This window comes from Helicoverpa armigera, chromosome 13 (genome assembly GCF_030705265.1).
Source record: "Helicoverpa armigera isolate CAAS_96S chromosome 13, ASM3070526v1, whole genome shotgun sequence".
NCBI classification, from domain to species: Eukaryota; Metazoa; Arthropoda; class Insecta; order Lepidoptera; family Noctuidae; genus Helicoverpa; species Helicoverpa armigera.
Window position 1 is genome coordinate 20,956 of NC_087132.1, and position 13,934 is coordinate 34,889.

The 13,934-nt window shown below is 36.5% G+C and overlaps 2 protein-coding genes across 2 annotated transcripts in view; both read right to left on the reverse strand.

The window, feature by feature from the left end:
- Window positions 1-241: 241 nt before the first annotated feature.
- LOC126056081 (uncharacterized) overlaps window positions 242-13,934 on the reverse strand; it is a 29,704-nt gene continuing 16,011 nt past the window's right edge. The window contains 12 exon segments of the mRNA XM_064037595.1: window positions 242-1,549; window positions 1,551-1,931; window positions 2,031-2,146; window positions 2,415-2,580; window positions 2,983-3,156; window positions 3,567-3,777; window positions 5,159-5,327; window positions 5,722-5,840; window positions 5,842-5,920; window positions 6,392-6,533; window positions 6,912-7,052; window positions 10,763-10,948. Of these exon segments, the coding sequence (XP_063893665.1) occupies window positions 1,424-1,549; window positions 1,551-1,931; window positions 2,031-2,146; window positions 2,415-2,580; window positions 2,983-3,156; window positions 3,567-3,777; window positions 5,159-5,327; window positions 5,722-5,840; window positions 5,842-5,920; window positions 6,392-6,533; window positions 6,912-7,052; window positions 10,763-10,948 (2,010 nt within the window). The 3' untranslated portion in view covers window positions 242-1,423.
- Window positions 11,205-13,577, reverse strand: LOC135117719 (cilia- and flagella-associated protein 157-like). The gene has a single exon (XM_064037597.1). It carries the CDS (start codon window positions 13,461-13,463, stop codon window positions 11,595-11,597), a length of 1,869 nt encoding a protein of 622 aa, XP_063893667.1. The 5' UTR covers window positions 13,464-13,577; the 3' UTR covers window positions 11,205-11,594.

A 13,934-nucleotide genomic window follows, 5' to 3' on the forward strand; every position in this document is an offset into this window, starting at 1 on the left:
TTTGTTCTAAAGTTAGTTTCCTCAGTTGACTCGTACAACTTACACGGCGGAACTTCTTGATATAAGGGCTCCCTTTACCTTTATTTAACTAGGTTCACCTTGACTTCAACAGATGTGGCTAAATAAGATTTTTATTTGGTTTTTATACTAAGGTTTGTAAGACAATTGCCTAGATTAATGTGTTTTGTGGAAATTAATAATTTTAAAAAATGTGTCGGGGTGAATAAATAAAACAGCAATATCAAATTACAAAATAAAAATGTCTTTAATGGAGCGTCCACAAATAAAACATGAAAACAAACATGAGGACTCACTTACCTAAATATACAATAATATTAAAAACAATACGATAATGTACTTAATGCTAGTTTCCTTTAATAAATAAATGCAATTAATAACTTACGAAATGCAAATATAAGCCTTAATTACGACTGCTTATTATTTTTCTACGAAACTAAAAAAAAGTTTTGTAAAAAAAAGAGCCAAGTACCTCAAAATTAATCTTTGGCATGAAATGACTAGAATTTCAAGAGATCGAAAAATACAGTCGACATTTTTTCAAATAATATTTATTGCACTGCCCGAAGTCAGTCTTCTAATAAATATTAAAATTATATTCTGACTGAAATTCAAGATATTAACTACACTTTGGCAGCGGGGGCACAGCGATGTACTAATAAGTTATTAATAAAAACTAAATAATATTTATATTCGCGAACAATCAGAAAATGCAATGGTATTATACAATGCGTGTAACATTTATTTACTTTTAATGTAGAAAAAGAAATAGCTCCGTCTTTATAATTTAATCAAAAATGTTATATTTGTATTCGATTTTTGAAATACGAGTTCAGTATAATAAATATTTTACTTTCAGAATGACCATTTAAGAGCCAATTTTTCGGAACTTTTCTGTTGTTTTACTATTTCTTTTTCTACATTCAAAGTGTCATTTAATATTACTTTATATTAGTGACGGTCAAGTGAATTCTACAACTCTACTAACGATTAGTTTTAATTATAAAATTCTATGACTAAATGTGTGACTACCTTACATTGGTGATAAATGGTATATGACATTGAAAAATATGTTTTGATGATATGAGAGCTAATATGTCGGATTTATTCACAGATTGGTCCTTACATTCAACTAATGGGAAATGGGAATATTTTGTAATAAAATTAAAGGATTTATTACCCTTGATTATAGAAAAATACACGACTTACATCAGCTTATTGTTTGGTAACTTTTATATTTGCTTTTATATTCAGAAAGAATATATGAAAACCCTCAATGACTGATACACTGGGACAGGAAGGTTGATTAATCACATTTTTTTATAATTAAGGAGTACACAAAAAGTATTTCTATCTACCAGGTTCAACATCAAGAACGTAGTCTCCGAAACTGTATCATAAAATCCTAAGTCCTAACATTGTATTTATCAACAATCCTATTGCTATCCGGTGAATCGTCAGCAAATTTTATTTCGTTTGACGAATCCGAATTTTCATCGGCAAACTTTATGTCAGCAAAATCGTTTCTTTTAAAGTATCGGCATCTTTTCTTTGGCTTCGTTAACTCTTTTCAAAGTCGAAGTGTCGAAGTCACTCCGATTCTCTTTTCTGTGGACTCTGACTGGCGATCGTGTTAGCGTCAGATCCTTCATTTGTATCGTCACGGGACTTTCGGCTTTCTTCTTCTTGTTTCTCTTAGACATTTTGGGTGAGTTTTGCAAATCACTGATGCTGAAGTTGAGGGGGTGTATTATGTTGCCTTTCTCGATGACTTTGCGGAAAGATTTGATGGACTCGTTGGATCTGTTGATGCGGTTGTCCGGGTTCCTCTTCAGAGTGCTGGAAGATGGTCTGTCTTCGGGTGACTCAGTGTTGCTGCCGGGGTCTGGGTGAAGTTCTTTTGGAAGAATCTCCTGTGAACGAACAGTTTCATAAGAAATCAATTATAACTAAAGGGTGAACTGAAGTAAATGAAGAAAATGTGAAAGCGACATAGTTGAAAGTCGACTAACCTCATAAATTGGCACCTTATTTTCATCAATTTCCTTAAGAATGTCGCCTTCTTCAAGCGGTGGTATCCAAACCAGGAACGCTGGATCCATTCCCAAGTACGAGCCAGGAACTGAACCTGTGACAAATGACAATTCAGTTTCTTTTTAATTAATTTTCTAGGTAAAAGGTAGATTCAGGGACCTCTGTCAGTTGCAGATAGGATCAAGTTATATAACTAAATGATACGGCCATGTCGCTTTTATCAACTTGGCGTGCACTACCGTGCCCCCATGTAAGAATAGTATACATTTAAAACTCACTCACTTTTCACGAAATAAATACTTTAAAAAATCGAATTATTTTAAAATTGTTGGCTACATAATCACGGTTACTGAAAACCTTACCAGCATTATTGACTTCGTAATCATAATAGTCTATCTCCATCTCCGGGTGCGAAGTAAGGCTGAGGTCAGACCGCAGCAGGCGACGGTTGCAAGACTCCTTCGTGTGCTTCGGATTGTCCCTGATGCGAGCTGCTGACACGCCGCTTAGCGCTGGTGAGTACCAACCCTAAGAGGAAGAACAAAAGATATATAATATTAAAGGAAAACTATAAATTTAAAATAAAACTATAGCTGGAAGAAGATGAAGAACGGAACAGTTTCTGGAAAATCGCAATTATGATATCAGCCGTTGTTATTACGAAACTTTTATAGTCATCTAGGTGTCCTGAGAGAGAACAGTTGAATTGAGAACCTCCTCAAATTAGGAGTTGGTTTGAAAAGTTTTTGGTTGTAATGAATCAAATAATTGATAACATTTCTGGTTACAAGGATATCATCAAATTGGCGATACTCTTCCAAGATTTATCTTAAAACTTGGAACTATTGGAACCATTTTGAAATTCAACTAAATTCCACAGTCCATAATTTTCACCAAAGAACAGATTATTTACTCCACACTACCACTCACGTTAGTCAGTGTAGCTGCAGACGTTGAAGAAGAGGCTCTGCTCACACTGCGATCCTTGTCCCACATGCTGTCCCTGTCCTTCTCGCTGCAGCTGTCCCTTTCACTCACGCTACTCACGCTGGTGCTCATTTCCACTGCCAGCGAGTCCGTCGTTGATTGGGGTGGGGATGTTATCTGAATCGATGGAGAGGTATAAGTAACGGGTAAATAATATGTTCATCAGAAGACTGTCATGAACTATGTTGATCAATCTTCTAACTTGCTGTTCAACGCGGTTTATTCACGTTATAGGGGAACTACTAAAAAGCACATAAAAATGGTTTGTCCTTCTGCTCTAGGCTAGCTGTGTATCGAAATTTCAAGCGCGGCAGACAGAGTTTATAATAAAGATTTCTAAAAAAACTACAGACAAACAACAGCATTGAAAAAAGTTGAAAGACGTCTTCAGAGGCTAACGGCGTGTATAATATTCCCAGTATTGATAGCATTGCTGGACGCCACGATATCTGTTATGAAAATGGCATGCCACTTTAAATGTAGGTACCACCAACCAAACAAGAAAACTGTCAGAAACAATAACATACCTGTGGCACAGCAGTCACATTAGTCACAGACACGGTATGTGATCTCCTCAGAGGTGACGGCGTGTGAATAACATTCCCGGTCACAGGAGCACTGCTAGAAGACACTGTTTCTGGAGTGACAGTGGCTTGACTTGCGACGCTGTCTGCGCTGGCTACGCTTGTGTTGTCGTTCGCGTCCGCTTCAATGTCCGTTGTTGGGTCTTCTTCGTCCCTAAATATAAGATTAGTATGTATGGGATGAACTTGGTTTGCATACATTACAGTCTACAACGAGGGAACCAATACATAGGTTGTCTGCTTATGCATATGTTTTTAGTTTTGAACAGCTTCTGTCAGCGAGTTTGTCCGCGTTATGTTACGATTGAACGAAAGAGGAATAGCAAACAAGGAAAGAACAAAGTTTATAAAATTCAAAGACATCAACGTATTCGTGATTGTCGTCGTCATTAGGTACAATCGTCATCGTCGTCACCCCATCATCATTATTGCTTCTCGTCATTGTTCACCAAATCATCAAATTCACAAAATAATCAACTATTCTTATCCTCCATTGTACTCGACTGTACCATCATTTAGTTATACCCGTAGGTACCAATACGTGCTCAAACAATAGAGTCATAGTTAACGGTGTACTCTCGCGAAGTCAAGTGTTTGTTAATTAATTATTTCTTTCGTCCCACTTCACTGAAGGGTCTCTTTGAGAATTTCAAGTGGCCTCTAATTAAAGGTTAAGGATATTCTAAAGTAATTTTGTGTCGACCGATATTTATAACTTTCCTTTCTTTTGCTTCTTTTTTGTAAACTTCGTACGCTGAAGAAATATAAATATTTAAGGGCCATTTATTGAAAGTTATAAGCTGGGTACTGAGTTAACCTGTAACTAAGTTCAGAAGGACGGTAGCTTTATGTAAAACACGTATAGGAAACAAAAACTAAAAATACATGTGAGAGTAAACACGTTTTTATTATTTTAAAATTGTTTATTGTATTTTTTTAATCAACTTCCGGTTTATGAAAGTATCGTATTTGATTTCTTGTTACCCCCACTTACTACCGAATCGTAGTATAAAAGTGGGCGCACACGTGTCGACGGATCAGAAGTTGTTCGACTGCGGACACGGCACAATAGTGCTCTGAACTGTCAGGTAATATTACTCATGTTTATTTGTACTGTCGAATTGCTGTTCTACCGCTTATTTAGTTTGTGCCTAATTATTAGCTGTGTTTAGTAAATGTGTTTCAGTAAATTAATTTAATAAATTATTATGAATATTTAAATTGTCCTTTTTTTACCGTTGATTAGTACTAGTTCTCTCACATACATAGTCGGATGGTTCTCATTCGACCATATAAGGAACAGTCACATTTCTGCCTAAAAAAAGATGCTGTGTAGTTTTGTTATGTGTTAATGTAAGATTAAATTAATAGAGCTGCTATCGATAAAGTTGTCCTTTCAACAATTTAATGAGGATTTCCATAACTTGCGTTGTTTTACGATTAGAGATTGAATTTTGAAATTTTCACCATATACAGGATATAATTTATAAAAATCCGCAGTTACAAGATCCAATAAAAAACCTTATCACACTAACCTCTGCTCCACATGTTCAGAGTTCCTATCGGAGTCCCTCAGCCTGGTGTGCCTGGTCTTCCCCGAAGGTAGCAGCCTGCGCAGTGACACACCACCGCCTACTACTTCGGAGAGTAGCGTGCTGCGTGAACCTGATGCTGCCCCTCCCAGTTCTAAGGAGGCTGAACATGCTGTGGAAGATGATGAGAATTTATTATTTATGATAGTCCTGGAAAGCACGTTAAATTGGTGGGTCCCGGCTGTCTTTTGAACATCTTTGGCAGGTCTGTGGGTGGGCAGATTCCAGAAGAAAACAGTTTTACCAAGGGTCTTTCTATTGGATTGCCATATCGACTGTATGTATTCCTTGTCAGCTGAAGGCAGTTAGTTTGCTGACACGTCAAAAATCATCAAATGACTCCTCTCGCTGTGCTGTGTGTGTTGAATGACATTGATACTGCTTAATTATGTTGCCAATGTAAAGCATAATATCTTATACTCAAAGCCCATATTTTATTGAAAAGTAGGTAGTATCAGTGTTATGCGTGTATTATTCCATAAAAATATCTAGATTCTTCTACTCACCATCACTATCAGTAAGCGAGTCCTTATCCGCAGCTCTCTGGTACGCCCTCGTCCGGTGCGCTGAATGCAGCGCTAGACACAACGCAGCCAGCGCTGCAGCGGCTGCTAGTGCGACGACGGCCACGCGCGCCTCCGCCCGAGCGCCACCAGAGGCCGCCACTCATTGATGCCCAAGCTGCTGATGCGTTGCGGATTGGCTCTGTGTAACAACGTATTATTATCTAACAGTTCCTAAAAAGTCACAGGTGAAAAACTTTCAAATTGTTTAATTTAACTATTTTTGTTGATTGGTGATAGGACATCAGACTTGTTATCCAAGATTGAAAGGAAATCGATTGTGTAGGAATCTGCGGGCTTTTTGTCCCTGATGAGGGATAACTGAATGTTATCATTATCGTTATAACGCTAGTTGATGCTGCAGCTGCAGGTTTGATTGATTTATGGCTCCTTGCAAAATAAGCCGTTGCATAAAAGCAACGGCATTGAAGATGCTACTTTTAGTAGATATTTAATTTGAACATTCTGATTTATATATTACTTAGTATCTTCTCACTATTTAATTTCACCTGCATTACATAATGAGTTCTGTTCCATTTTTCACAGTTTGTACATTTGGACTCTTCTCATATTCTCTCTAACGTCTCTGTCTATAATGCCTGTAATATCTCACCCATCTGCGTGGCATGAGCCAGGAATCCGCCGGCGCAGCGGTCGCTGGTGTCATCAGACCGCAGTTCCACGAGGATGTGGCGCCCACCAGCTATCTCTATGACGCCACTGCCATCTGTTGTGGACTCCACGTCTCCGGCAGTCTACAAGAGAGAAAGAACATTAAAGTTCAGATATTTTGAAGACCCTTAAGTACTCTTTTCATAATGCTCCACTTTAAATGCAATCACCGTCCTATTACAATCACGTGCTATGGTGCGTTTAAATCAGCCGTGTGGGCCGCCAGATTGCAGGGTGGCACACGCCCTTCTGTGTTGATTCATAAAAATAAATCATCGGCTCTTTCCGGCTCAATTTAAAATGCCCTATACATATGTACATACATACTTTGATATTTTCAATATTCAGTCGTGGTAAGTCAAAAAAATCACGTATGGCTATGTACTTTATAGGTTAGACAAGATTGCAAGGAACAATGCCTACGCGCCAGCTAAAAACATAGCTATAAAACGCCAACTTACCACAGCAGTACTATCAGGTCCATCCCAGGAGGCGAGGAGAGGTGAACCCAAGGAGTCTCCATCTCTGGCCCGGAGTGACTGACCAGCACACGGAAGTCGCACTGCCTCCATACGCAGTCTCACTACTAGACCTTCTTCAGCCTACGGTGAAGACATTACGTAAATTAAAAATATAAAATGTGTACTCTTTTTATCTTTTTGATTGAACTATAGCCATAATAAGTGAAGATAGACCACGGAAGGCCTTTCGTGGTTTAACCCGCGGCCCAAATGAATCACTTCTCGCTATCGGTAAAAAATTGTTCATTTACATGTTCATGACAATATAATGTTAGGTATTCTGATAATATAAGTGTGGAAGAGTAAAAACACATACATTTATCTACACATCTAAACTTTTAGGTTTGTAAAGTCTTCATGATTAGTTAATTACCTAAGTTCATAACCAATGGCTAGGTATTATTCCGACCAATACTGATTGTAGTAAAGTTACAATACAATACGATTGAACATCAATTTCTATGAATAAACAATAACTTTTAATTGAAATCAAACTAGAACAGATCAGTTGGAACGGAATCGTTTTAGTAAATTTATTACGTGTAAACGGTTATATTGAAATGAAATATTCAATTTAGTTTTGACAGTTGGTTTGAACCCTTAGCTCAAAAACTACTGGTCCGATTTATCCAATTATTTTAGATTCCGTTTTAAATTATCTATTTTAAAAAAAGTAGTTTAAATGGCTGTTTTTTGTTAAATGTCGTGGGAAATAGTAGCCCGGATACGCGAGTGAAGTCGAGGGCGGAACATAATTCATAAAATCAGTCTTAAACATCTTTGTAAGTTATTTCTGTCTATCCACAGAAAAAATATGAATTGTAATAAAGTCAGACTGCCTAAGGCATTTCTCATATTACCCATTTACAAAGCTTTATAGGTTTACATACAGAAATAATAATAAAAAGGTTAACAAGTTACCACAAAAAGCCTCAATACCTATTTTTATCCAGAAATTTTCCGTGAAAACGTTACATTCAAAAACAAAGCCAAGCCGTAGAAAATCAAAACTTTTGATTGAAAGGATTGGCGATCTGAACTTGGTCTAACTTTCTGACTTCTCTTCGAACTGAACAATTCAATTTTCTAAAACTCTTGTTTCAGAACATCTACTGACATGAAGTTAAGAAAACAATTAATTAATTTACTGAAAGACTTCATTTAACCTGAAAATAGTGTAACGATGTTCTCTTTGTGGTTATTTTGTTGTCTTTCTTTGATAAGAACTTTAACAAAATGAAATAAATTATTTTAGTACTGAATATTTTTCAAATGAATCTATTAAGGGGGTATACTAGTGATATCTTTCCTATCAACTGTTTTCATAGCCATAGTGTATTCGTTTTATCTTCTTAACGCAAGAAATAAAATGAAAAATAACTCTATTGGCATTCTTTTACCCACCATTATTTTACGTAACAGGCTGTAAGATGATGCATCAGCACTAAAAAGTATAATCATTATTTGATATAATGATTATACTTTTTATTTTATTTGAATAATGATTATACTTTTTAGTTTGAAAACCACCTACTCTTCAATAGCGTTTTTTAACACAAAAAACACACGCTGTAAACATACCTTAACCATAACTAGTTCGTTCTGTATATCATGTTTTTACATCATATTTCAAGAGTTCAATACAAATATGCAGCAAATTGAAGTCAGCGTTCCAATAACAAAACAGCTAAGCTTTCTTATTTTCACAAGTTATTCAGAAACCAATCGCTCACTTCACAGACTGATTTTTCAAAGGAATTATGTTCTCGACACTTCTACAGGCTTTGTTTAACATTGAATATTTTCTTTCACTATTAAACTTGTCTAAAATCTTCGCTAAGAATTTGGATTTTAGAGAATATTTTGGAGTGCTATATAAATAGTGAAAGTTGCTTGTGAAATTCTTAAGGTTCTTTTGAGCAGAATTAATGCGTCTCAAGATGTTATACGGGGTCTTTACGTATTTAAGTAATATAATGCATTTTGTAATATGTATATGTAAATACTTCATGACGTCTAAATAGAGACATCTTCACGTTCTTTTACTGACTTAATTTTTAAATATATTGCACGATTTACCAAGTTTCAATACATTCTACTTTTAAAAATAGAGGTACCTATTTTTCTACCTAGTGTCTTTCTTTTGTACCTATGCATTTGTTTGTCTAGACTTTTCCTACTTTCCATACATAACTAAATACTATCAAAATCTATAATGAAGTTCCATCCCCCCCCAATTAATTACACCCCCAATAACAACGGTTAACTTTTAGAGAGGTTGACAGCAAATTCAGTTAAACGGGCACATTGCGAGTTAATTGCCAGTTGCCAGTAACTTGGTGTCCCGTAAACTGTATCCGGAACAATATTAGTTTGTTAAACCGTCGGATATCGGCCCTACTTCACAATGGAAGTTTTAATGACTTGACGGCGATACTAACGTTTACATTTAGGATAGTCGATTGGGCGAGCTGCTGTTGGAGAAGTTATGATTAAAATGCTGTTATTAATTCTAGTAATAAAACGACATAAATTAAAAGGCAGCAAAATTATGATTCATTAGATTTTTGTCTGGTTTTGATAGCTAATCTCAAACGGTCTGGATACTTCATCCTCAGCATAGCATAATTTTATACCAACAAAAAATAAGTAATTTTGAAGTAACATCACACACACCACAATATTACACACCACAATATTTTAAAATAAAATGTCTGCATATCCAACACAAAATATACAACTATGTGTACCCAAGCAAGTAATATATCTTAAACAAACGTGTCAAGTCCAGCAGCCAAACCAAACACTCCCTTACGTCCACATACTTACGGACATCATAATATAATGTCATATATCCATGAGAAAGTGAACCTTATAGTCTTTGGCGCTTACGACATTCTGTTTATTTAATCTACGTAAACTTTAACAATTATTATTTTGAAAGGACTTAACTCTAATGTCAATAAGGTTCAATTTGGAATAGACTGATCTAAAGCGAGGTGACAGCTTCCAACAAGTTTAGGTATAGGTATATCCCATGTTGTAACCGTAGGTGGTGACCGCTTCCTGGGACTATTTCAGGAAAGTGTTTTGGGACTTTTTAAGTCCCAAATGACCTTTACGTTTTGTTTCTGTTAGGGTGCAAGCTCTGACGCAGTTAACGTAAGTGTTGAAAAATTATTTGATTTTTATTTGCAGTGGTAGAAGGACTTGATAATGCGTAATGTGGAGTCGGTTAAGAAAATTTTGAAAAAGTTTTACGAGATATAAAGGAGCGTAAGAGCGAGGAAGTTGACCTTGTTATTTCATGATGATCAAAATAAATCTCACCAACAATATGGTAGAATGTACCTATGTTGTAATACCCTATTTACCAAAACATTGAAGTAACATGTAAAATTAGTGTTATCTAGGAATTTAGATAATACCTGCAGGTAACAAGTGCTACATAACTGTTAGATAAAAGATAATTTCGGTATTAGCAGTAGTATTAGCTGACATTTTCTATGTATCACATAGCCAGATTTTTTTTTGGGCAGCTTTGTATCCAAGAATTTCCATTTAGAATAGGATTAATATTCACTATCGTTACGATATATTATTATGTAGACTATATAGAGAAAGAGATATAGAGAAGAGAGACAATTCCGCAAAAAGTAATATTACGACGAGCTTATTTTACTAAGACGATATATCAACCAAAACGCTCCTAATATTATCTACCTTAGTAAACACTGACAGTAAACTAATTGACGAACCAGATAATTCTAAAACACCATCTACAAACTAACCTGTAGCAACCAGAACGATCTCGCAGGGCAGGCCCTGGCAGACCCTGCCAGCAACCTCGCAGCAGGTGCCAGGTGCAACACGCAGCCACAGCGGCACCTAGCTCCGACCTCAGCCACCACCATGGTGGAGTCTCCTGCCCAGGGTCGTGCTGCACACTCGCAGGCGGCCAGCTCTACTGCTTGACCCTGGAAGGAGGAACTTGGTTATGTGTGCCGTCAAGTTTGCCTGGTGAAAGAAGAGGGCTATAGTCGTCAAAGTCGGATGTTAGAATTTTAGGGAGATTAAACAGATTTCTGTGTACGAGATTCTAGACTAAAATAGGAGACAGATATTAATTGCAATCAGCAGATGTGAACGAGTAGGCGATATTTGAAAAACAAAGACTAGCAGCATCTAAATCAATAGCTAATGATAATACAGGGAGATTGTGATTTTAAATAAAATATACGGATTCGTGTAGAAGTATAACTGTATTTAATAAATATTTAATAACATTCAAACCACAGAATACATCAAAATAAACTAAGCACATTACACTCACTACAGTAAAATAAATAATACAATATGCGCATCCGTAATATTCGTCGATCCTTGAAAGTATTAACCACTAAGATGTAAATTAACCTGTCCGTGAGTAAATAAAAATAGTAATTGACTCACGCAGTATACTATAATATGTATTCATTAGATACTGCTCGAAACTACACTAAACATAAACTCACAGTACAAATTACCAGTACTTCGGAAAACGGATTTTACTAATGCGCATCGTTCACATACCATTGAACACGATACTTAAAAAAAACTTATTGAAACTCCGAAATAAATTCCTCATTCCGCACTCTCTTCTTTTGTTTTCTTTTCCTCGTCATCTTCACCACCCTTATCTGCACCTGTATCCTGCTCACCTCCAGCAGTATCTTTCACAGGTTCTGTTTCCTCATCTCCTGGTTCTGCTCCTTCCTTAGCCTTACTATCATCAGCAGCTCCTTCCTCGTCTTCCTCAGCTAAGGCTGGCTGAGAAGTATCCCCCATTTTATGATCCATTTTCATCATAGACATGTGAGATGCCAAATCAGCCATCAAAGATTTCTGCATCTCAACCTTACTGATAGCCAGCATCTTTTCCAAGTCATTCATATCTTCTAAAGTTTCTTCGGCCTCTACTTCGCTTTCGCTGCCACTTTCATGTAATGACGTCACAGTGAATGATGGCAAGCTTTCTTTAGGTGTTGGCACTTGGTCATCGTCTGGGGGCACAAGTTCAACACTGGGAATTGTCTTCAAGCTTCCGAAAGAGGATGATGAAGATATTGAACCCGCTATGGAGCTACGTTTGTCTTCAAACGATTCTAAAGATGATTGCGCACCAATGGCACCAGCGCTGACAAATGATCTTCTGGGACCAGGAGCTTTCTGAGAGGGCTTAACTTCAAATCCAAGATCTCCCTTATCATAAATTTTACTAAGGGAGACTAGTGACTCCATGGATTCGGCTCGTGCAGCATCACGATATTGATTTATGACGGCAAGTATCCTCTTTAGTACTACTTGCCTATCTATTATTTCCCGCGTGGGATCTAAACTCGACCAGTTGTCCAATTTAAGCGATGCTTGGACGGCAAATGCTGATTCTTTTAATATCTTCTTATACTTTTCACGCTCCCTTAATAATTTAGCTGTTTCTACCACGGATTTATTTTGTTCGCCCAAGCTAGCATGCAGATTCTGCTCAAGTATTCGGACTTGTAGTAAGAGACTTTCATTGTCTTTAGTCAATCGTTGCACTCGCATTTGTAGTTTTTCATTATCAAACTGCTTCTTGTCGTATATAGCTTTTTGTTTCTTCACATCTTGGAACGCTGATGTCAACTGATCAATGACTTTGAGTTGGATAATACTCTTGTTGATTGCTTTATCTCTTTGTTCTTCAGCTACTTCTTTAGCGCACCGGGATGCCCTTTCATCTTCTCTGAATTTCTCATTTTGCTCGGCTACTTTTGCCTGTGTCATTAGTAAACTATCTAATTGATTATTTAAAGCAATGTTTTCTCGGATTACTCTATGCGTAGAGGCAGCAATGCGCATTTCACTAGCATCTTGGAATTCTTGTGCTAGTTGCAGGAGCCTCTCTTCCATTTCTCTCTTTAATTTATCTTTTCCTATTACAAACTTCTTTTCAGCGTCATATAACATTCGTTTGTATTTCATTTCTTGATCTTCAAAGGATTGCTCTTGTTTTTCAAACTTTTTCATCAAATCATCCCTGATAGCCCTAAACTCCTCGAGCGTATTGAGCTTCCCAGCCAACAGTTTATTTTCTGAAGTTAGTTGATCTTTCATGGTAGTAAAATTCTTTTCCAATTCAGTGACAGTCTGTTTGAATTGTGTTGTTTCTATTTCCCTTAATTCCTCCAAACCTCTGACTTTTTCTTTGAGCTCAGTGTTTTCTTCATTTTTGACATTGAGAGTTTTCTTCAAATATGCGATGATATCGGCTCTATCTTCGTCAAGCTTATCGTATGCCTTTTGCAATTCCTCATTACGAATTTCATATTCATCGACGGCTTGCCTAAGACGAGCTAATTTTCGATTACAATCCGCTAACTGTAGATCATAGAATGCTCGTTCAACTTCGGAAAATACGCCTTTAGGAGCTTCTTCATCTTTTCCTTTCTTCTTATCTTTCTTAGGTGCCATATTGTGCGGTATATATTAATAGCAATTAACAAAAAAAATATTAATAAACATTCTGTAGCGAGATAATTCTACAAACAAAAGTGTTTGTCATCCTTGACATTAGAGCTGTCACAATAAATTACGAATATTTTCGTTGCTTTTAGGAATAAGGTTTAGTTGGTTACAGTATGTCTACCTCATTTGTCAAATACACTCGACCTAAGTTATTTGGATTTCGATAGAGAAGTTTCGTATAGTAAGTATATTTTATTGAATTATTTGAAATAATTTTGGAATAATACGATTATTTCCTAGTTGAACCTAAATAACATAGATAGAGGCAGGAACTAGAAGTCCCAGTCTATAAATTCCCAAATATTGTATGCAAAGGTTCATGAATGAAATGAAACAACACATTTTAATACCTAAATACTTTATTGATAAACATGCTATCTACACACATACTGTGCGTACAATAAGGAAAATCAAGAT